The following is a 25,363-nucleotide window of genomic DNA, read 5'->3' as shown; positions in this document are numbered from 1 at the left end:
AACTAAAATGGCACTCCACATTTGTCTAAACCTATGAAAATTAGCATTAGATCTTATTCTTTGTGCATCAGAGTGAAATATTTTAAAAATATAGTGTTAGTGTTCTATTTGATTAATAATTCTAGTGATTTTAAAAAACTTTTCAGACTATCCTTTTGACTCTGTTTGTAAGGCAATGCATGACTTATCAAGCTGGAGCTAATGTTTTTCATATGAATATTTTTAAAATATTCAAAACCAAAACAGAATTGCAAAGCACACTGTGGGAGACAGTTTAGTATTATTTGGAGACTTTGGAGGGTCAATTTAAAGAATAGACAAAATGTCATGATTCTTCAGATGAGTTATACTTGTGGTTCGTAAAGTAGGTCTTGGCCATTATTTGTGCAGTAGAAAAATGAAGCATCTTCTCTTTTCTAAGTTTTGCCATGTTTTTTAGTAGTGCTTGAAGAATAAAGGAGAATGATGGAGATAACTCTATGTAGGGATCAAATCTGAGGTCATATAAATCAAATATACAATCTTTTGTTAAGTTATGACATTTACTAACATGAAACATGAGTGGATGCTGCAGGTTGTGAGATGCTTGCTGTCTTTGGCATGGTTTGATTTATGTATCTGTATTTTTTTTGACAAAACCAATGCTCTCTACATTGCCTGCATGCATAAACTCATAAAAGCAACTCGCAGCTCTTGGCCACAGACACCAAGCCTTCAATCCTCATTTTCCACTGCTCCTTTCTGGCAAGTTGAGGTGCAAAGGCAAATGTTTGTGGTGTGGCTTTGTTATAATTTTGAAGCTGTGGGGCTTCAAATCCCAAAGCTGTCTACATCTGGTGGGGAGGAGGGTGCACACGGCCTTTGTGGAATGGCAACTGCGTAAAGCTGTAGCTGCCCTCGGTCTGGTAAACCAGCAAAAGCATGTGGCAGGGCTGTAATGAGTATGTGTGTCAGCTGTCTGTCCTCATCTCTAAGATCTTGTGGGATTTTTTTCAGTTCCTTCATCTTTTTCTGGACATAAAGCTTGTTTTCATTTGCAGCATAGCCCCCTCACGCAAGCCCCGAGCACTGCCAGCAATCCCTGCTGATGCCTGCAGCTCTGCTCCTCTGGACACGGTGGTGGACTGGGTCACTTGTGAATGGGCCTTTCTTTGCAGCCACGTGCTTGCTGGCAGTGGGGCCACCCACATTCTGTGGGCTTTAATTGGGGTGCTGCAATCAAGCTAATTTTGTTTTGGGATGGTCAGAAGCTTTCAGCCTTGTGGAGGCTACCTTTAAAAATAGCCCAGTGAACTGCACAAGCGAAAAATGAGCTCTTGTTCAGCTGTGTTTGAGCCACTGGCAGTGCCATTGCTATCCTGCGAATGGTCCGTGACCATGTGTCTAAGGAGGTGTGGGGAGGAGCACTGGAGCTTGCTGAGATCCTCAGCTCTGTCTGGCTCTCAGCTAAGCTAAAGATCACGTGATATGTTTGGAGTATTTCAGGCAATTTCAAAGTCATGAATTACCTTCGAAAATTATGCGTATTTCGGAGCAGGTTAACTTTATGGAATGTATGGTTTCCAGAATTGTGAGAGGAGATGGATAGGCAGTTTTCATATTATTCTAGTGAAATGATGTTTCCCTGTGTTGCTCTTCTATCATGACTATTTCCACCTTCAATATTCTTAACAGGCAAAGGTTATCAAGGAATAAACCGACTCTGGCGGGGTAAGATTCTCCAAAGTGGGAATTTTTGATAACCCTTAGGGAGGGATGTTAGTATGATTGAGTGGATGGGATTCAGATGTCACATCATCTCTCATACAGGTTCTCTTACTGCCCACAAAAGTGAGCAAATGAAGGTTAAGTTTTGGGGTTGCTTTTTCAGTTTGGTGTTTATTTTTTTTTTTCCCCCAAGAGTGCAGCCCTGATTATTTACTGAGTGTTTAAACACTGAAAGCAGTATGTAGTCCATGTGGGATCAGAAAGCACACCCTCAGCCACCAGAGGAGTGTCCAGTGACACAGGGAAATTTGTAGAACTGGTACAGGCAATGAGTCCAAGTTTCTTCCCCAGCTTGTTGGGAAGTGATGGATGTCAAGGAGGTAGTTGGAGGAAGACATAGGCTTCTGCTGTGAGCAGGTAGCACTGTGGCTCCTGTGGAAAGGCAGGGTAACACTGTAGTGTTCTCAAAGGTGCTGGCATTTTCCCCATGTAAACTATACATTTGCTTAGCAGCGCAGGAAGTTGTTTGTCCAAAGCTCTGGAAAGTCTGAAGTTCCCAGAAGCATATTTGTATAAGGACTCCAGTCTTTTAATGCTTGAAACGTCTCCTGTGTGAGATCTTTGGCAGGTTGAGAGATAGGAACTACAGTAAAAAAAACGTAAGTATGGGGGCAGGGCAGAAAGTGTAGGCACATACTTAGTGTAGTAATTTTGCTTCTGCTGCTCCAACAAGTGACATGCAAATTGTTTTCCACCTGTACTGAACACGGTAGTGTTGAGAAAATGCAAGCTGTTCTAAATTTTGGGAATGTGAGCTCTGCAAAAGTTTCTGGGGAGTCTGCAAAAGTTTCAGGAGATAACTGTTCTGCCTGTGGAATTACACTTTAAAAGAGTAGAAAGTAGTTTTCACAGACTCTGAGATTTAATAGGCTTTCACTTCAGTTTAAACTGGAATGTTTTTTCCTGTTCTCTGGAAGTGATACTTCATTAGAGCAAAGCTATCTCTTCAGCATAGTCCAGAACCCTGAGAGCGGGATCACGTGCTTATTTCCAAGTAACAACAGCTTCAGTAAGGTGTGGTTACTAATTAAGAGTTCCTCCTAGCTTATATGCTATAACTCAACCTTGCAATTTATGTATATTATTAGCATAATTATTTTTACAATATTTCTCTATTGCTTAGCTTTTTCTTAATAGTCAAGACGATTTTATATGTGTGCATCTATTAACAGCAGCAATGAAATAATAGTCTGCAGTGTATTCTTGTCCTTCTCTCAGGATAGGCACAGAGGGCAGATTGTTACCTTCTAAAGAATGCACACAGTAACATGCTCTTATGCTCTTTCATAAGTTAGACAAATAGGGACACAAGATTACTCCATCTCATCTTTTGGACCTGTCTTAAGTGCGTGCATATTGTACCTGCCCACCACCTCACTTCACAGGTGCACCATACGTATCTGATGTTTAGAAAGGTTTCTCATGACACTTAAAATTCAGCCTTTTTATTGTTTTGGTCTTATTTTCTTCATTCATCATTTTTAAAGTGTGAATTTGGACTGTAATTAACAGATAATTAAAATTAGATTTCTGGCTATAGCCATTTTATTAGCAGTATAGCAATCCTGCCCTGCAAAGCAGACATTTGGTACTCAGCAAACTGTGTTTCCACCTCCAGTACATCTTAAAAGATCAACTTGCAGAGTGTCTTTGTGGGTGTCATGGTTTGCAGTCTGGCTGATTTGATGTATTGGCAAGAAATGCAATGGTTTTAGTTGCAGTTAGTCATTGTCACACAGCAGGGCTGCTCTCGGTTAGGTCAGTGAGATGTGTGTAAGAGCTCGCTCTTGAAGAGTGAGCTGCTGCTTGTGAGAACCAGGTGCTGGTGGGAGGGAATTGAGGCAGATAGTGCCTGAGGATGAGTTGTTCTGCTGCCCTGCATTGATGTCCCTGCCTTCTTTCTCTCTGTAGGAATTAACAAAGTCCCACCTGATTGTGAGGAGCTGTTCTAGTACTGCAGTTCCCAAATGTTCTTGCTGTTAGTAAGCTCTCGGGTAGGGATAGAGAGGAAGACCTGAGCTGCAGGGAGGGGTTTTCCTTCATAGTTGTGGTGCTACCTTTAAATTAGAGTTTTAAAATTGATTAACCTGTTTTCTTTGTCTTCCCTGTAGGACGGGTCACTGGGAAATATTGATGATCTGGCACAGCAGTATGCAGACTACTATAACACCTGCTTCACAGATGTGTGTGAGAGGATGGAAGAGCTGCGCAAGCGAAGGGTTTCCCAAGACCTTGATTTGGTATGTAAAATAGTTACAACTTTATTAACAAATAATTGCAATTCATGCTCCGGATGTAGAATCAATATTACAGCTTGAAGAATTCCACCCTGGGAAACTACTGTACGTGGTTGTGTTCACGCGTGCAAACGTTTCAGCCAAGTCAATTAAACACTTGGAATTAGCCGGATTAGGTTTTTTCTAGGTATTTTTTATGATTCATTAAGCCTTGGAGTCTGTATTTCTTATTTCTTCTTTAATTAGAGTACTTCTCATTTGGTTGCAATCCTCAACTCTCAGAGGCAAGGTGCTGTCTGATGAAAGCATCTTTTCCTTGCTCCAAGATGCTCCCAGTGTGAGCACAATGAAACTGTGCAGGTTTTCAGTTGCACTGTACAAACTGGAAAGAGGCGCTTCTCGAAAGTCCAGGGTGCAAATACTGTTCCAGGCTCCCAAATGTAAGAAGTTTTGCAAATCCCTTACCATTATTTTATGCATTATGAAACCTGTAGCAGATGATGCGGGGTCACAGAGCCTTTCAGGGTGGAAGGAACCTCAGGCGGTCCCTAATCCAGCATTCAGCTCAAAGCAGTGTCAACACTGAATTCAAACCAGGTTGTTCAGGGCTTTATCTGATTGAGTTTGAAGACCTTCAGGGATGCAGACGTTGCACCGTCTCTGAGAAACCTGTTAATACTGCTTTGCTATCTTTGTAGTGAACTTCTGTTTTTAAATTATATTCTGTGAGATCCTCCCCACAGCAATTTATACCTGTTGTCTGTTGTTCTCATGCCACACACCTTTTTGATAACCTCTCCACGGATACCAGTAGATCTTGAAACTGTCTTTTCTGACAGCTGAATGTCCCAACTCTTCTTGCGGGGCAGAGGCACAAGTCCTTGAGAGCGCCTTGGTAACAGCTGTACCTGGTGTGGATTATTTAAGGCCACTTTCTTTCTTTTGGGGACTCCAGGATAGCAACTAGGAGGCTTCCAGAGTTTGTAGATACTACAAACTTTAGTTACACAATTAATAGCTGCAGAATCAAGGCAAGGAGTCATCCTCTGCCCCACTGAAGTTTGTTAGTTCCTTCTTTGTTTTTAAATAGAAAACAAACGTTTTTGCAGATCTGTAGCTGCCAAGAAGTTCCAAGGGTTAAACAAAAGGCTAATACAGGAAATTCTTTTGTAGACAGATCCTTGAGGCTTCTGTGCGGAGAAGCTGATGGCACAGAACTGTGGTTCTCATGAAAACCTCCATGCCTGGCAGGCCTGGTATTCTTGGTAGCTGTTGGCAGCAATGAAACTGCCTTTCCTCCTGCTCTTGGAAGGCAGCTCCTGTGCTGGGTAATGGAGTGTGCCTTATGGCGAGAGAGGACCCCTTCCATTTAGACAGATGGGTCTAATTTGGCTCCCTTCGCTTCCGAAGCTGCAGAAGCCAGGCTGGAGAAAGCCATGTGAGCTTAATTAACTCACATCAAAGGTGCAGATCTTCATGCTGGTTTAAATAGATGTGAGCTAACCAAAGACAGACCATTGAGTGATTCATTCTACTCCAGAGAAGCTATAGTCAGAGAAAGTGGCTGTGTGAAAAACAGCCTGGAGATTCTTCTTCAGTGTGTCTGATACTGAGTTTGCTTACTCTAGTGGTCCAGTGATGACTTCTTGAACTGCCAGGTCAGAGAGAAGACAGTGCAATTGAAAATTAAGTTAGTGCTCTATTTTTGCTACATCTGTCACTCCTATAATCATTTCTAGACATAAGATAGCCATTCTGCTGATAACATATGAGACTATAGATATTAGCTCACTTGCCCAACAACCACATCTGAACAGTGCTGACTGCAGCTGAAACTTGAAACAGGCAGGTTTGACTTAGCTACACAGGCAGGGGGAAGTGACCATGTAGACCGGAATGTGATTTTAGTGTGATGAACAGAAGAGTGAGTTACTTATTTTGGTGTTCTTTCCTCTCTATGCACTTTGAGGAAAGGTAGTGTATTGGCAGACGTTTGAGCATAGTGAATGGGAAGTAATGCTGGGAGACATGCCCAATGCACAGCCCAGATGTGCCATGATAGCAAAAACAAAAAAGAAGTACCAGTTAGCAAATACATGCAGCTCCAAAATTATTATGCACCAGTATTGTTGGTCTGTTAGTCTAGCCTGACCTTGCTCTGCCATACATTGCTCTTCTATCTTGGATGAAGAGGGCAGTGCTGTCTCTACACCCTCTCTTTCCTAGCACTGCGGTTGTGCCTGAGCTGGAGGTGGGCAGTGTATCAGTTCTTCCTCCCCTCCCCAATGGTCTTCTCCCTCTCTAATGAAGTGAACGGAGCAGAGCTGACATGCATGGAGGATTAGTGCAGATTTTCAGGGGTTTGCTAGAGTCACAGTTACTGAATCCATATGAAAATGCAGTATTGAGTGCATAATAATACTTACCAGAAACATAAAAGGCCAAGGTTAGGTTGCTGCTTTTACTGAATGCTCTGAACAAAGAGAAAGAGCAGGTCACCCCAGGAGTCAAAGTGCCCTCTAAACCCTGCACAGAGAGGCCCTGTCAGGAGGAGCCATGTAATAACAAAGACGTGCCTGAGCTGGCAGAGCTTTGGTAGGAACATTTATTTAGCACTGCCTCACCCACATTGCCCTTTGTAGCACATCCACTGGAAGGACAGAAATATGAACTGTTAATTGCTGCTTCTGTACCCTTTGAAACAATTTTAAGATGTTTGGGTGCAAGTGTTGATATCTTAATTGTATACTCTACTTTCTAATCAGCTCTCCAGCCTTTCCTATCAGACCATGGCCATTTCAGTCTAGATATCCTGCTCTGAAGTTGAATTTTTTAAAAAAATCACTTGGTAAAATTGTTTGGGAAAGCAGCATATCTTGTAACAAAACAGTGGGTGCAGATGGAGCTGAACACAGAGTATTTTTCCAAATGGTAATGCTGTTAAGGATTGTTAGTTGTCCCTAAACACGATAACAGCTTTCTGTGTTTGGAATTTTGCCTATGTTTTTGTAATGGAGAATGTGCTTGGGTTTGGACACTAATGTTTGTGAACAGCATGGGAGTTGCCCACATTTCCTAGCATTTGGCCTATTCCTGTACACCATGCAATCCATAGGCTTGAGAGATGGACTTGTGAAGCTTCATGAAATTCAAAAAGGTCAGGTGCAAGGTCCAGCACATGGGTTGGGGCACAGGTCCAGGCTGAGAGGATAATGAATAAATGAAGAGCAGCCCTTGGGGATAAGGTCTTAGGGGTGTTGGTGGATGAAGAACTTGACATGACTTGCAGTATGTGCTCCCAGCCCAGAAAACTGACCAGGTCCTGGGCTGCATCAAAAGGAGTGTGACCAACAGGTCAAGAGAGGTGATTTTTCCCTTCTACTCTGCTCTGCGGTCCCCAGCGCAGGAAAGGTGTGAGAGAACTGGGTTTGTTCAGCCTTGAGAAGAAAAGGTTCCAGGGGGACCTCACTGCAGCCTTCCATTAGTTGAAGCAGGGTACAAGAGAGCTGGAGAGGTACTTTTTAGTGATGGCGTGAGACACTGGAATAGAGAAGTTGTGAGTGCCCCATCCCTGGAAGTGTTCAAAGCCAGGTCAGCTGGGGCTTTGAGCAAACCGGTTGCAGTGAGGTTGGAACTCGATGATCTTCAAGATGCATTTCAACACAAACCATTCCATGACCTGCATCCTTTGCGTCACTGGGGTTGTATCTGCCTGCCTCACTGGCAAAAGCAGCTTTGCCTTGCCTGTCAACGGGGCAGGACAGCATTGACTTAGCCGTGCAAGAGCAAACTGCATTCTGTTGTCTCATCCATCACTGACAGGGGCCAGCTAACTGCTGCTGCCCAGATCTGTATTGTAGCTGATGGTCTAGAAGTCAAAGGACAGCTTGAGGTTTTTTGATGGACTCTGACAGCTGCAGCTGGGGCACTGAGAAGTTGCATCCATCTTTTGTCTTGCAAATTATATAAAATTAATGCCACTGAAAAGCTAAATGGCATAGTAGTATATTTTTTCCCACATTCATGCAATGTCATTTCATTGTGTAGAAGAGGAAGTGTTCAGAGTCTCTCTCTGTACACTGTGGTAAAGTACGATGCATGTATTTGGAAAAATTAACTTGCCTTATCCCATGTATTTTTACAGTACCTGCACATGTACAGAGGCAAAGCCAGAAAATAGAAATGAACCTAAAACCGTCATACGTTTCTTTCCTACTTCCAGCATCCATTTAGTCTTCCTAAGTCTTGTCTGTGCATGGTTTTAAAAGATGTTCAATGACCAGTTGTTTGATTACAGATGGAGTTGACCATGTAGGTCATGTCATCACATATAAATGTGATGTCTTTTCCAGCAAGAAAAAGGGGAAGAAAAGCAGAAAAAGTAATTAGTAATTCGAGTGATAATAATGTGATTCAAGAGTAATAATGATTTTTCCTCTTTAGAGGTGCATTTGTCTGGTATAGTACTACCGGTTGGCAATATCATCAGGCTGTTTGAGAAACTAGCCAGCCTTTGCTGAAGCACACTGAAACACCCAGAACAGCTGCAGTCAGTGATTGATGTATATTTTAAAAAATCTTCAAGTGAGTTGGCCACCAAAGCTGGAGTTGGGATGCTGAACGTGTTTGTGGAGTGTGCTTGTGTCCACTCTATTATATCTGACACTAGTCATGTCCACCATTCTTCACATCTTACTTCATATATTTCAGGATCCTAGAACAGACTGCTTATTCCTGCCATGAAATGATCACCTCTGCTTTGCAAATTCAGTACTGCCTGCTGTTACCATTTGTCCTGACAGGACACCTCTGTATCTCACTGGAATATAATCCCACTGTTTTGTTTTGTCTTGCTGGCTGCAAGAGGCCCTCCAAAGTATAAACAACATCTGAGTTTAATTTAAAAAGTATCTACAGCACACACACACAAAAAAAAAGGGAGCTGGAGAACACAGAGATAAGATTTCCTAATTTTTTTGAAGTCTCCAGGCCTTATGGGGCAGACACAGAGAAGAAAAAGTGGCAGTAGAAGGTGTGGACTTTCAAGCATCATGTGGGTTTTTTTTCCTCAATATAGATTGAACTAGGGTGGATTTAGCCTGAGTATGAGGTACATAAAGTATATTCACATAGAAAATATTTAATGGAGATTTACTGTGTGTACAGTCTCTCAGTATTTTAGGCTTATCTTCATAAGTTAAATTCATAGTGATATTTTCATCATTAATGGAGCTTTTCAAAGGTAGACACAATGGAAATTCTGGAACAGACAGGCTATTTTTAGTGTCTCATATCACAGACCAAGGCTGCAAAGGCATTTAAATATAGAGCTAGCATTAAACATGAAAACAAAGCAAGGCTTGTTCTGTATGCAGCAAAGTGAATACCATTCTTAAACAGTTCTTAGTTCACTTAATACTAGCAGACTAAGTAAAAATCTCTCCACTTTCTGCAAGCTAATGATCTCCTGCAGTCTCACCACTGTTTTTGTTGGAAGGCCATTTATGAATAATCCCTTAGGCAAAATCTGTTCATAGGCTGGAGACTCAGCAGACTTTGCAGCTGTGATGGTTTGGGCAACCTTATCTTCCTTTCATTCTTTTGGAGGATCCTTGCTTTTTGGCGTAGGATCTTCTGTTTAACGCTTCTGGCCTTCTGAGGTATTTTTGATAATGTCAGTGTTACAGGAAAAATTGGTTGTCAAAAATTTTTTGTTTGTTTGTTTGTTTTCTGAGCTGGTAATACTGTTATAAACAAAATAATGTTTATGTTATAAATGGAAAAGATAACGTACTTCTGGCAGTCTGACTGGTAATTGTGGAGGGGAGAAATTCTCTTTAGCTTCATAAGTGTTTTTTTAGGTATTTGTAATCTTCTAACCTCATTTGTAATCATTTTCTTGCCCCTTTATATACAGCAGGAATTTTACTTTGAACCTTAGATCTGCTGAATATGTTCTTACTGTGCTCTTCTTTTATCCCAGAAACAGCACAGATCTGGTGGAACTGACAAACTAGATTTGTATTAACTCTGTGATTTAATCTCAGTGTAGCCTGAGGACTAGAGGGAAAGGGTAATTGATTGACTAACTTTAGCTCCCTTGATGTACTTTTTTTTTTTTTCCTTTCTCCACTTACAATCTAAAAGTGACAGCAAAACTGGAAATGTACAGCATCATGCTGGTAAATTTCATTGCAATGTATACAGTTCTTTAAAAACAGAGCAAATTAAATTGTCAGTTAAGAAGGTGCATCTCTGAGGGGAAAAAAAAAAAAAAAAAGCCCAACGAAACAACCAGAAAAGCCAAAACCAACAAACAGAATCTACTCAAACCCACCCAAACTTTGTGGTGAACAGTTTCTGTGATGTGCAGCCCAACTTGCCATTCACATATTATTAGATTTCCAAGATACCCAGCTGGGTATCTTGGAGTGGCATTACTCTGGGAAGGACAGCAATGTGTATTGGCTGTGTTAGAAGAGTGTCAGACTTTCGTAATGTGATAGCAGCTAAACCAACAGAGGAATGAACACAAAAGATGTAATGTCTTCTATAAAGGTTACTCCTCTTCGTCCTTGCATAGCATCAGCTTGACTCCCCAGGCAGCTCACTGCGCTCTCCTGTGGTTCCCAGTCACTGCTCACGAGTCCATCTATGTGTGTTGAAGACAGCTGGCAGCAACTTCAAATATCAACTAATTGTAGCACTTGCTTGTGCTTCTTCTAAGTCCCTGAGTAGGGAAACACCACTGCGTGTCCTCGAGGAATAGTAAGGATATTGCTCAAGATAGATGTCTTGAGGTTAGTTGAAAAATCTCACTTGTAAGAACCATAACAGCCTTGCAGGTCATTAGGGAAAACAAACAGGTCCTAATCAATAATAAATCAAGACCATGTTGTGAGGAGAATGAGAAACACATCATGAGTATTGGTGCACATCTGGATGTGCTTTGGAATGTCTGTTTCTCTGCAGCAGAAGGACACTTCCAACAAAGATGCCCAGAAAGGCAGGACTCCATCTGTGAATTCAAAGGGACTGATTCTTTTCTTTTTCTCTTCAGCTGGCTTGGCCCCTGCTCTTCACAATGTAGGTTCTGATGCTCCACAGCTACTCTCTTTTGATGTTTCCATGCTTTATCTTCTCTCAGTGTTGTGTAGGTTTCCTGTTTCAGCTGTGTCGCCTGAAGCACACAGAGAAATGCTCCATTTCAAACAAGACACTCTGTGAATTTTGTGTTTGAAGGAGAGCTCAAGCAGTTTGAAGAGACACGATTTCTTTGGTGAATGATCAATCTGTTTTCCACAAAATAAGGAAAAGGAATGGTTATCAGCTGGAAATCCCGCTTCCTGACTCTCATATGTCATATTCCTCTTGATTTATATTTTTAGGTTTTCCCCAATGGTTAGATTGCAGTTTTATTTTACATAAAGGAACAAAGTAATCTGGGATTATGACATGCAGATTTTCCCTGAATTCTAAGGCTTCTTTGGTTGTTCAAGCAAATAGAGTTGGGAAAGGCAATAATCCTGTAAAAACTTACGTATGAAAATGAATGTGTAATATGTTCAAAAGAATTCCATTTCAGTTCCTTATCAGAGGGATTAATTTCTTGCAGTGCTTGTGGGCATGATGAATAAAATCAGTCATAAATTAGAAACTAATTAAAGAAGAAAGACTTGAAATTTTCAGCAAAATTTGGAATTCATAAGCTCATTATGAAACACATACTGGTAATTTTTTGTTTATGTCAGTGTCTTTTGCCTGTTGCTGTTCAGGTGCCTGATAAGACCACAGTTACAGTTGTTTGGTTTACAGTTCTTGTGAAACTAGTGGCAGTAGAATTGTGTACCCGGGGTGCACGTAAAGATGATAGAAATAGCATCATAATGAATCAATGGTTATAAATGTGGAAAAATAGACAAGCTTTTGATCATACAAGGCTTTATTCAGAAGACATAGAAGATAAATTAGAAGATAAAAAAGATAAAAATAGTGACAAAAGAAAAATCACAATTTATAAGCTTTCTTTGAGACAAAATAGGCTGATAAACAGTATTTGAAGGAAGTCCATCTCCCCTTCCCTTCCAGGAGCACACAATTCAGGCTTCTGACAGCTTTCTGCCTTGGTGTGTCCACAGATCACAGAATAAGTGTCTTCTGAGTTGGAAGAGATCCACAAGGATCATCAAGTCCAGCTCTTAAGTGAACAGTCCATACAGGGATTGATCTCACAACCTTGCTGGATTTTTTTTTTTTTTTTTTTTTGGCACCAGGCTTTAACCAATCTCAGGGTCATGGTAGCCAAGCAGAGATTAAGCTGTAGTTGAAGTACATTTTGACAAAAGAGAGAGATTTTAAGGTTTTGAAGTATGTGCCAGGTGCTAAAAGTCAAATCAATGAGAAGTAAGAAGGAAGTCATCAGAATAGCTTTATTTTGTTCTTGTGGTTAACTGGTGAAAGCTACGTAATTGGAGCCTTCAGTTGCTAGCCTATACAGAAGCTCACCAAATAGTTTTACTTCTCCTTTATGTAGCACTTTCCACCCCCAAAATCCTTTGAAAACATTAATTAGCCTTTGTTGCATCCTTTGAAGCTGGTAATTTTAGTATCATTATCCCTATTTAGGCCTCGCCTCCCCGAGATTCAGCCGCTGATGAAGATTTACCTATGTAACTCCCTAATTCCTCCTCTGTCGCTAAATTCACAACAGAGTAACCTGAAATTTATAGTAAGTCCAGAACAACTTAATAATACACTGGGGTGTAGCTGTAAACAAATCCTGGCAGGTGAAGCAGTGGGTGGCAGACGCTATGGGTGACCTGCAGCTCGAGCCTCAAATCCAGTCCATTAGACCACACTTCAAAAAGACAAAATTCAGATGTTCTTCAAAATTGTGCCAGACTCTGCCAGTGTTCCTGGTCTAGCAACTTCCCTTTGTGGCTGGAATGAGGAGGTCTGATGGAGAGTCTAGCTCTCCTGGTCAGTAGCTGACTGCCAGCCATCTCTCTTTCCTGCCTCTGCTTGAAATAATTGTCTGATGTGTGGCAGGGATAATAGAAATGTAGAGGGGCTGTGCAAGAGACTCCTGATTTCTTCAAAGTATTAATTTCACTGGCATAATGTCAATTGATGATGACTGAAAAAAATGCTCTTGTTAAACCCTGAATGAGATATTTCATTTTGAACACCTGTGGGAAAGCATGAGCAATGAAGGGCATGGTTTGCAAAGTAGGAGGAGGTGGTGGTGGTTTGATCCACTGCTGTAGAAAACCAAAGTTTGGTTCTTCCCTCTGCCTGAGGAAACTTGAACTCTTATCTCTTATCTTGAAGTACAGTGCTCTGCAATTTTATATTCTGTCTTAACCTTATCTGTTGATCAACCCTGTTCACATATGTAAACAGTTCCTGGTGCAGCAATGGGAATGGCAACGTCTCATCTTCCAGGTAGGCATCTTCACAGAGTTAGTGAATAGTTTCTTTTTCACTTGCAGGTTTAAAAATTCGAATATTTTAAACATGGTCCAACACCAATGGAATAGGAATGTGAATCTTAACCCAGTGTTTTTTGACACCTTTAAATTTTTATATTATACGTTTTTATATAAAATAAATAATAATATAATTCTATATATTTTTTAAAAATTATTTTATGTATTTTGGTTACTTCACGTCAGAATGATACTCTAAAAAGGAACTAAGCTTCTGACCCTCTAGCAAAATGCAAATTTATTTTTCTTGACTGCTGTTTTTTTACTCCATAATTAGTTTGGATGGTGGTTTTTTTGTAGGATAGACAATAGCAGAAAAATTACCTCCCTTGATCTCTTTTTCTTTGAGTAGCCTCTTAACAACAGGACTAGCTTAATGCTAGGGTGGATGAGCATTTTGAGGGGCTTGGTAGCTTTGTTTGGTTTTCTTCCTTTGAACTGAGTTATGTTTTGCCTTAGTGGATTAGTTTTCTTGTGGCTATTGGATTGCAGGTGGTACCTGTAAACTCACACCTTTGCTCTTGATATATATACAGATGTTTTGTAGCAGTCATCTTAATTTACTAAGGAATGTTAACATTCTTCAAATTTTCTTTAAACAGTGGAAATGGAATAAGACCAAGAATTGCATCAACTCTACAGTTGTATTTGGTAACATGGAAATATGAAGTATCTCATGAAGCTTTCCCTGACTGAATGACAGAGTGTATTTAGACATGGAACACATGTTGTTAAAAACATGTAGATAAACAAATTAAATATATTCTTTTCAGTGTTTTACATTTTGGCTAAGGTAAACAGTTTTTACAGAAGCTAGGAAGCCGTCAAGTTTCCTACCTGAAATTTTGGTCTGAAGGTAGAAAAGGATATTAGGAGGAAAGAAAGGTGACTGTAAATTTTGGTGGTTGGACTTGCCTTCTTCAGAACTTCCTGCTCAGTTTTTCCATTCTCGTAGGTTTTGTTTGGATTTTGGGTTTTTTGAGGCACGGGAGGTGATATGTGCTCAAGGAAGAAACCTCAACTTCAAGGCAAAAAGTGTGGGGTAAGGAGTCCAAGAACATCAGGAGTAGGTGCCCCAGGAGCTGGGACCTCTCGCTGCATTTGTCAGGTGGAAGAAGATGAAAGGAGGAGGTTTGGTCATGGCTTGCTTACAAGGGTGTAAGGAGTGAAATGTTAGAAGGCTGGGTGAGCAGGTCACTAGAAAACTAAGCTGGAGTAAAGGAAAACAGGTGATGCACTTTTGTGTCTGCAAAGAGTGAAAAATGCCTCAAGGCAGCAAGATATTTGTTCTTATGTGAGCCCTGGACTGTCTGCATTGACCAGAATATTGTAATAGTGCAACATAAGTTATGATAATAAGTAATAACTTTAAAAAACCCCACAGTAACATAGCACAACTGGTCATTTTAAGGTGCAAAAACCTGTTATAATCTGTTAAGAGTTAGAATGGTTGCCACTTATTGCCAGAAACATCTTCACTCACCAGTGCACTCTTTTTCCGTGAATCTGTCAAGGTCACTGGCCATAATACAGGTTTGATTTCCTGAGGCACAAAGTCAAAGGAGGAGATTTTGAATAGCAGTTTTGATCTTTTCATTATAGGTACTGCAGGAGAAGTGGGGAGCCACAGTCAAGGTTCTGACTGCCACTACAGTAGGTTGTTCTGGAACTTTGCAAGCTCCAGGATGAAACTAATGAGAAAAGAGAAATGAAAGAACTGAAAAAGAGAGTCATGGAAAGGTTGAACAGTTTTTTTCTTAGTGTTTTATACACCTGAAAACACCTAGGAGCAAAAGAATAAAATTGAAGTTAGCCCTGTCTTAGTCCAGCTTCACAAAATGACAGAAGGAATTAAAACTATTAATGTTTAAGAATAATCTGCAGAAGTTCAGTGAAAAACCTAAGAATACAGAAGGTACCTGCTGTATTATAGCTTCATTTGGAGCATTGGAAGGGCATGAGTATCCCTTGGGTTTGCATCCTAAATGCATTTCTTCTGCTCTTCAAAATTACAAAAATAGAAATACCTTCCTGATCATAATTCAGTCAGCAAATGGAGAAGAAAGCAGGAAGACCTTTTATCTGAGTGAGTGATACCAAACATCTGAAGTCTGCAATGAAGTTGAAGGAGATGGGCATTTTGCCAGAAGTTGCTTTAACAGGAAGCATAGCAAAGTATGGAGGGAAACACTCTGTGTTTTCCTCTATATCCATGCTACATGCAACAGGAAATATTATTGTTTTCCCTAAATAGTGCGAACATAATTGATTTTCTCCTCTTAGTGATCCATTGAGATTCTTCTGATTGAAACTATTTAGGTTTGTAAAACAAGCACTATTCTGTAGTGGCCTTCATTGACAATAAAAGGAGTATAGTTAGGGCAAGACATCACCATTGAGCTTACAGCAGATTATCTGTTGTTTCCTTTCATCCTTTCACATAAATGGCTTTTTGAATTGTTCTCTGTTGAATTTTGAGGTCCTCTCATCACTGAAGAATATTTTATAATTCATTATCATTGACACACTGTGAGATGATTCCTTTGAAAGGATAATTCTGGTTGCACAGTAGCAGCTCTTCAAGTATGAAAGCTTTCTTTAGAGATTATCACAACACATTTCAAATCTCTACCTCTAAATTTAGGGTCTCTCTTTAAAGGCATCTTTTTCATGGTCTCTGGGACATGTTTTTGTATTTTTTGCTATACCTATTTCCCTTTATCATTTTATGACCACAGTCCTTTTCACCCTCTATCTGTCTTGAAAACAGGAATATTTTCTCTATGAGATCACAAGTTTGCCATGAGCTGAGGCCGAACAATTTCTGTCTTTAAAAAAAATCTGAATTTAATCTTATACATTAGACAGTGCCATTCTAGTTCTTACTGCTAATGCAATTCCTTGTAATTGATCTCTTACCATAGGAACACCTTGAAAGTTAGCGACTTCATTTATTTGCAGGGAGGGATATTTTGTCAATGAGTACATCCTAAAAATTTGGTGACAGTGTTTATCTATTTCCTTTTCCATATAAATGCATATCCTATCATGGTAATGTATCACATAATGTAACATCTATAACACAGAAATGCTGACCCTGTAGCACATAGATTATTCATAGCCCAAACCCACCCAAAATGGAATGATATAAAATGAGCTGTGTTTAGTCTCACCTTTTTAACTGGAGGGAAATGGCACATTTTTTTCATTTCACACCTAATAGAAACACCAGAGGAGATTTGGAAATCTAAAAGAGTGTCTTACATAAATTGCTCTTTAAGTTGTCTGAACAGTGGAATGAAAACAAAATGAAGACTTCTTGGGAACAAGTACAAGTATTTAATGTGTTTTTAATTGCTTATTTTATTAAGAGTGCCCTATTAGAAGTTTTAGAAGTTTTTAAGGAACCTACTGATTGTCCATGTCTCTGGCCATGGTAGAGTTCAGTATCTGTAGTAAGAGTGTGCAAAAAGTCATGCCTCAAACTAAGAAAATTAAATTTACTGTGCGAATGAATTTACACTGTGAATGAATCACACTGCTTATCCTGGTCTTACCTGCTGTTGCTCATCTCAGGACTGGACAGGTGAGAAAGACTTACAGAAGTTGGATCTGTTTCTTATCCTGGTTCATTACCTTCAGAACATGGTAAATTCTTTTGAGCAAGAGTTTATAAGCCTGCAGAAAGGAGTTACACAAAAGAAGGACGTTTCTTGAAACACAAGGATAGTAATCTTTGTGCCCTTTCTCTTACCAGAGGCTTCACTTCAACACAGATGGAGTTATGTTGAGTTGCAAGATATTTTCCAAATGGGGCATGTTATGGATCATTTATCTCCATGAGCTCCATTGAGCATTAGACTTTTATTTCCACCACTGGAAAGAGCAGCTAAGTGGCAGATGAAAGGCTTTGATCACCAAATCCACCAGTGCTGGATTTGTCAGCCTCTTTCCCAGAGCAGATAGAGGATAAAATACCTGAGGAAACTGTGTTGTTCTAGATTCTTCACATCTAGGCCTCAGTGAGAGCTCAGATATTGCCTCTGTACTGCCTTGTTACAGGAGACGTGAAGTTACAGAAAATACCGTATGTATTTTCTCTACTGACTCTCCTTCCATGACACCATGTTTGTTCTCTCGGCTCTTCTTCTTGTCACTGTCATATTCCCCTTTCATCCTATTCCTTAGTTGCTCAGCCTATGCACTCCTGCCTTCCTCGTTTTACTCTACCCATGCATCTTTTCAAAGCTTAACAAAATTTTTTCTCTTCAGTACTTGGAGTGAAAGTCCTTACAGCACCCTTTCTCCATTCACTTTTTCCCACATGCTTAATGTTATTTTCCTTGAGCACCTCCTACAACCTACTTTTTTTTCCATCTTTCTATAGTCCTTATTCTCTCTTATATTTGTCTCCCTGGTTTGGATGTTGTTACCTCTTGGAGAGCATTGATTTTGTGCAACCAGCTATGCTACTTCTGCAGAATAGCAATAGGAAGAATAGAGAAGATCAGAAATCTATGCAAATGCAATCCCTTAAAGACTAGTGAGTTGAGGGTAGTGCACATGTAAAATGTCCCTTGAAACACAGAATAAATGAAAAGTGAAGCTGTTTATTTAACTTCCCTGCTTACAGCTTCGTATTAGACATCACCATAAGCAGTCTGCATCTCAGCTACACCAGATTAAGCTTGCAGCACCTGCTCTGGGATAAAATTTCCAATTATTGCTAAAGGAGAAGTGGAAATTCTCTTTGTAGTTATGTGTGAAATGCATGAAACAGAAGTGAAACACAAATATAACAATATCTGAATTTTTTTGTTGTGGTTGAAGGTGTGTTACCAAACCTATCTTGTTGTAAGTACTGTTGTATTTCATGGAATTTACCGTGGCTTTGTTTTATAATTTTGAGAAATCACCTGGTGCCTTCTTTGCCCCAAGATAAATTCAGCTGTCCTTATCATGCTTAACAGATGTTGATCAGACCTGTCTTTAAACTGTCCCAGCATGTTAATTCCACTGTCTCCCTAGGCAAACTATTTTAGCATTCATAATATCTGTAATACAATGGCGGTTCTTTACACAACAGAGTGACACTAAGCCTTGTATTTACCTTATGATTCACCATAATCCTTGCATCCTATTTAGCCAACCTGTTAGCTCCCCAGATGTTCCCCACCCTGAGTGTCTTTGTCTGTGTAATTCGGTTTAAATGCAGTACCTTTCAGTTTTCCATATTACACAGCATCTGATTCCAAGACATTAGGCCAGAATAACCTGCTTTTTCAGTTATTTCCCTAGAAGTGGTGGTGGATTGACATGTTTGTTTCTTTAGAATGGAGCCTTAAATGAAAACAACCTTTGTTTCTCTAATGGGAAATGACAGTACCTTCCAGCCCTGTGCTCCTTGGTAACAGAAGCAGGCAACAGATCTTTCGCCAGAGATCAAGCATGTATTTATTGATCTAACATGTGTATGTGAACCAATATGTGTATACTCATATAGGTTTCACTAGCTTTGGCAAGAATTAGTTTTTAATTGCCTGGTCACATTACATCTTCACTGATGGAGGTGGTTTTTTTCAGCTCCTTCTGAAAAGCATATGCCACTGTGGATGTTTGCAGGAAAGGATCAGTCTGTAAGAGTGACAGTGGAGGGTCCAGAAAATACCCTGTATTTATGTGTGACCTTGCACAAAAAGGGAAGATAACTTAACCTGTCTCAACACAGAGGTCATGTGCAAAATGCCAAACAGTTTGTTCAATGCAAATTATATTACATGGATTGATTTGGCATGTACTTTCTATGTAGAAAATTTTGCCATTCTCTCAAGTGGAGTTGCCAGTATTATGAAGGTTTTTATTCATAATGCCTTCTTTAGTCACTATTTATTGATTTTTGTAGTAGACCCTTCCATAAATTTTGTAATTGATTACTTGATCTTGAACCCTCAAGGACTTATTTATTGCTTAAAAATTAAGAAATCAACTCAGGCTGTAAGACAACTATAATCCAACCTTCCTTTCAAAAGAATTGGCCTGTAAAATTAAGTGATTTTGTTCCCCCTCAATTTTATGTAATATTAATACCTCCTGTTTTGTATACGCTTTGAAATTTTCCTGAGCTGTCTGCAAACTAAACACAGTTGCATTCTTCCTGTGCCTGATGACTTTGAAATCAAATGACAAACTATATTGCACAGATTTACATTATGTAATAGCTTTGTGATACAAAATAATTTGTGTAACTTGTTTTCCCTTGTCAGACATTCTGTTGTTCTATGGAACTGCATTTTAGAATCCTGTCTCGTTTTTTATTGTTTCAGAAGCAATATCCTGAACATATCTTATTATGGGGAGAACTGTATTTTTTAATACAGTTTTTATGTAATTATTTATAGACATAAATACATATAAGTTTCTGCTATATGTGGTTTTATATATTTAATATAATTTTTAATACATTGTCTGCCAATTTCTTAGTTCACTGACTATTTTGTGATCTAGTTTTCATAAATATGAAAGAATACTCTATTCACAAACTCCTGCTGAAATTACTGTCATATTTCCCCAGCAACATCCCCCCTCCTTTCCTCTGGAAAATACAGTTCCCTATCAAAAGTTTAAAACCATGCAGGAAGGCAGATTTCTGCTGTGCTCATGTGATTTGTCTGTGAAAATCATTTTAGAAGTGTACAGACATGTCATGTAACATACCTTCTGTCCTTTGTCATCACGACATCTTTTTCTGAAAACACATTTTAAGCTGGTGGTTTATGACTGCTCTGAAGAGGGCAGACTTTATAGGAGTTTTGTCCTGGTACTGTGGTGTTGTTGTGCAGGCAGACAGATTATTGTTACATATGATTTGCACCTGTGCATTGAACGCTAAAATATCCATTTTACAGATAGTTTAACAGAGGTACTCAGATGTTAAGTAATTTGTTGGAAGTATTTGGCTTTGATGTAGCATCTACTGACAAAGATCATTTTCTTGATTGGGTGTGGAACAAGCCTGGGTGTGGAACAAGCCTGTGATGAAACAGTGGAATTGACTGGATTTGAGTAATGACAAATGATGTCTCTTCAGTGACACTGAGAAATAACACAGCAAGTGGGTGCTCCTGGTGTTTGGCATACAGGCTTTTGGTTTCCCCATTTTCTTGAGTTTGGTGTGCCACTCCTGGATTTTCGTTTGCCAAGACAAATTTTCTCTAAATTGCAAGAAAAAAAATTAGGCTTGCAAGTGTTGAATTGTAGCAATGTTCATTCTCTGAACTTGATGAAAATTTCAGGACATTAATTCATATGTGCTTTCTGCACTCTCAAGTGCAGAAAGTAGCACTTAACCAAAGGAACCTAAATTAGCATTTGAAGGAGTTGCAGCAAAAATTAAGGATATGCTGTTTAAGAGATGCTAAGTCAGAAGAAGGAAAGGAAACATATATTCATGATGCTGTCCCTTTAATTAATGTACAAAAGGTAACGTTTTTATGCAGCCAGCAGAGATTTTTCTGGAGGAGCAGAAAACTCTCTGTGAATGGTTCCCATTTCTCATTAATGCATGACAGAGCCTAAGTCTTCTTTGCATTGCTGGATGAGGGCCTTATCTTAAGCAGTCAGCAAGGCAGTACTGATAATTTGAAAACATTTGTGTATACCAGGAAATTGACTTATAGAAGCATTGCATTATAGCTTCAGAGGGAATTTATGGAGACCATAAATATATTGGTTTAATTAGGGGCACAGTGCTAACTGCTGACACATTCTCCTCAAAGTCTGCTTTCAGAGCACAATTACTAAATGTTTTCTTTCAAAACACAGGAAGCTTGAGGATGAAAATTAAGTTAGATAATTCAGTTGAGGTTTTTGTGGGTTTGAAGTATCGTCACAGTCCATGAAGTCTACTGGGCTGCTCATGTGTGTGTATCCAGAATCACAGCCAGAGCTGAGAAAGAGCAAATCATGAATTGCTGCATAGATTAAAAATTATGACAGTAAGAGATGTTATCTCAGTTTGGCAAGAAGTCTTTTAATAAAGCAGGGCAAATTGAGAAAAATGAGTTTTCAGGGACTTAGAATGTTACTTAAAAAAACACTTGTAGTCTTTTGTTTTTCCCCCTTTATTTTTTCAAAATGGTTATTTACTGTAAAAATCAAGGGCCTGAGAGTAGCCATGCAATACATAAGGCAGGGTGAACTATTTCATCTACTCAACACGACTTTATCTGTTTGCTGGGGCTTTTGCCAACTTTGCTATCATAAAGACTAGTTGCAAAATAGCTCCTTTCTGTCTGTGTTGTTTCTTTTCTGCTTTCTCAGACCACTAGAGATACTTACCCCTGCCTTTAGTGATGAGGTCTAATTAAAATCTAGTCTGTCTAATGAAAATAACGCAGGCAGAAACACCGGGTGCACATCCCTCTAAGAATATGGAGAGAGATTTGTGTGGTACTGAGTGGGAGACAATCACAGAGTGTTTTGTGGTTATTTTCTCGGGGATCATCTCACTAGTGGCTTTGAAGGCTGGTTTTGGCAAGGAGGTGGTTGCTGTAGCAGAGTCCTCTCCTCTCCTGCAAATGCAGGACACCAAGGAAAGGAGATGTACACTGTGATTCCAGTTACTTACACCTCCATATGTCTTTCCTGAGGTGTGTTGACGCACACCTCAGGTGTGTGACAAAGCTGTGAAATACAGTAGGTAAGAATTCTTGTTTTCAGGCAAATATATTGAGACACAAAGGATTTAAGTAACTTCCTGAGATAATACAGAAAGCCAGTAGCACAACTAGAAGAGGGACTGAATATTTTTATTATCTAGATGTCCTTCTTGCTGTTTTGGGAGTGCCATTCACAGAAAGTGGGAGGTAAAACACTGCAGTTTCTGTGCTGTGTATATGGTGGATTTGGGTTTCTCACTTGGGTTCATACCCCAAGAGGACTCCTTTTTATCTTTTAACAGATACTTCTCATTCTTTTCTTTGGGCACTGTAGGAGGCAGGTTACAAAAGTTTTTGGCAATTCAAGGCAGAACAGGCACAAGTAATAGCTGCATTTTACTTTCTGTGATGTCGTAGTCTGGGTCATTCAGGCTCCAAAATCCTGGAGGGCCTTGTCCAGACTGTTTGCAGCCAGAACACATGAAAATAGCAGAGAGGACTCTTTTTCTTTATGGGTTTTCTGGGTGAACTCTGAGTCACTCAGCACTGTGCTGAGCTAGTTTATTGCAAGAAGTAGGAAAAGCCTTGCTGTCCATTGGAAGACCACAGCAGCCTGAGTAGTGTCAAGTTTAATTTGGACGCATCAGCCGTGTACTGCTGCTGCTTTTCTCTCCAGCTGTTTCCTCTCAAGGAACGCCATCTTCTGAAGCAATCTCCTGTGTGTTTGGGCTTTGTGCCTTGTTCCCTTCTGGCCATCACACCATACTTCTCCCAGTTTTTACTGCTCAGGTGCTGCTCTGCTCCTCAGCAGTACCAATGAGAGAGTTCAAAACAATATGACAGATGTGAACCCAGTGGCTGTCCTGGTGGGAGGTGTAGTCTTAAGACTGAGTAGGTTTGGGATTAGTTTTTCTCTTCCTGGGAATAGCAGTGCATTGTGTGTTTCATGGTTACCACATAAATCCTGTCTTTTATATAAGTGGCTGTGGGAAAAACCCCTTGGGAGCAGGTCCTACAGAGACAAGGCCAGTGTAAAGTGAAACAGCTCTAAAAGGCAAATAGTTCACTTGAGGCAATGCAAAGTGCAAAATATGCAGAAGAAAACTCCGGAGGAAATTTTTTTCCTCTCTGAAAACTTTTAATTTCCTTTTCATAGTGTGGAGGGCATCAAAATTTATCGCTTTATACCTGGAAAATATATTGTATACCTGGAATTGGAGAGATGAGAGAAACAGTTGGAAAGAGAAATGGGCTCCAATTAGCCTTGCATGCCAGCCCCTAAAACTGGAGTGGTCTTTCTGTAACTCATCTTATTTCACATGAAGTGCTAGACAAAAATTTAATTATTTTAAATTTTTTTGAAAATAGTGATTACAATCATATTTAGAGCTACCAAGAAACTGATTTTCAAGATAGTAAAGCAAATAGATCATTCATTTTTTTATTCTGATCCTCTAAGACATTTCTTTTTTGCAGTAAGCTTGAGAACGTCTTTTTGTCCTCTAAGACTGAGACTTGAAGTGATAGAAAGGAATGGTGTAAAAGACAAGTGTTTGCCAGTGCTAGAGAAGCCAAGGACGTGCAAAGAAAACAGATTAATTTCATGGCAAACAGGCAGAGACCATGAAGAACACTTTTTACAGCCGATATCTTGCACAGCCAGCGAAGGGACTGGAGTGAGTGTGATCTACTGAGATGACCTCACATTTTAGTACTTAAACAGCAGCAGCAGCATTTTGAATCCTTGTAGGCATTTCAAGGCCTTGTCAAGGAGGGGGCAGATGCAGAAGAGCTGTGAGAATCCATTCAGTGGGAAGCGTTGTGCTGTAAAGAGTTGGTGCTTAATTAGATCTGAAGGATACCAAAGGAGTGAGAAAACAAAACTATTAATATGAAAGGCTAATAATTGACTTTATGTAATTAATAGTGTCTGATTCAAGCTGAGAGCTGGGAGGCAAATTAGTTACTGTTTAAAAAGTTTAAAGATAAAGATCATGGTAAATCAATTCTATCATTTATGCTTGGATTTTGGCATTTTAAAAGTCGTGGTAAGCTATATATGATATGACAACAGGCTCTTATAGAGCTCCTTTTACCATGGATTATGTTCAAGAAGCTAGAATTGAGTACTTTCATGGACAGGGAAATACAAGAAAGAAGCATTGCTTCAAATCAGAAATTAATCAGATTTTGGCATTACAATTTCATTCAGATTTGGAGTTTGTTTTCAAAAGTGCAGAGTACCAGTAGATTTTTGACATCTAAGGAATTCTGTTAAATCCACTTTTGCAGTCCTAGGAGACCTCGTGGAATTTCAATGCATAAGGGGTATATGTGGGTGTTAGGATTTCCATGAATTTATAAGGAATGTTGAATTATGAAACAGGCTCCAGGTAATCTCCCTATCATTGCTGCAGCCCCCCCTCTTAACCAGTTTCCACGTTCTTGTCTTCTTTCCTTTTGTGCTGTGATGCCCTGATCAAGAGTGGCCTCTGGACTTGCTGGGACAGCAAGTGATTTACTCTTTTTCCAAATTTAAAAAGGTATATCTGTCCTGTAAAGGCCTGGGCACTTGTATAGAAACTGGAGCTTATGCACTGTGAAATAAAAGCTGCAGTTTCTACAGGAACTGCAATCCTGTGCAATGAAAAATTAAGGTATCCTGTATTATTTACTAACTTGTCTCACTGCTAGTACTGTCCTGTGTGATCAGGACTTAATGCAATAAAGCATGCAAAAACATGCCAAGGTTTAAACACACTAATACTGTTGCCAGGCATGTGCTTAAATACTTTGCTGTCCTAACCCCTCAATTTCTCTGAAATTTTATATATATATATATATATATAAGAATTATCATAGAGTAAGTGTAATAAAGAGCAGATGAGACAAGGAATAAAAATTGATGTTGATGGACTTGTATGTCTCTTTCTGGTTTGAAAGTCAGTGGAAGTGCTTAAACCCATGGTTCCTTTATCGAAGTGAGTAGCATGCTGAGCACGTTGCAATACACTTAATCTAATTCCTGTTAGATCAGAGGGACTTGTGTGTATGTGAAAGTCTAATGTAGCATATGGGATAATGTTCTGTAGTTTCAGCCACATTTACTAATGTACTATTTTTATTTCACTTGTTTTTAAACAAAATCATGTGTAATTGACAATTCATTCCGTGTCCATTGGCATGCACTTACTCACAGACTGCAAATAACCTT

General features: G+C 39.5%; 1 protein-coding gene across 4 annotated transcripts in view; it reads left to right on the top strand.

The window, feature by feature from the left end:
- Positions 1–25,363, top strand: part of LOC136286846 (SAM and SH3 domain-containing protein 1-like) — a 532,287-nt gene that overhangs the window by 430,298 nt on the left and 76,626 nt on the right. For all 4 annotated transcript variants that reach the window (XM_066178880.1, XM_066178879.1, XM_066178883.1 and 1 more), the window contains exon 2: positions 3,879–4,007. In XM_066178880.1, the coding sequence (XP_066034977.1) occupies positions 3,879–4,007 (129 nt within the window). The remainder of the gene's footprint in view (positions 1–3,878; positions 4,008–25,363) is intronic.

This window comes from Chamaea fasciata, unplaced genomic scaffold, assembly GCF_029207755.1.
Source record: "Chamaea fasciata isolate MVZ Bird 193981 ecotype frontalis unplaced genomic scaffold, bChaFas1.0.hap1 SCAF_3, whole genome shotgun sequence".
NCBI lineage: Eukaryota > Metazoa > Chordata > Aves > Passeriformes > Sylviidae > Chamaea > Chamaea fasciata.
This window is presented reverse-complemented; position numbering and strand designations above follow the sequence as displayed.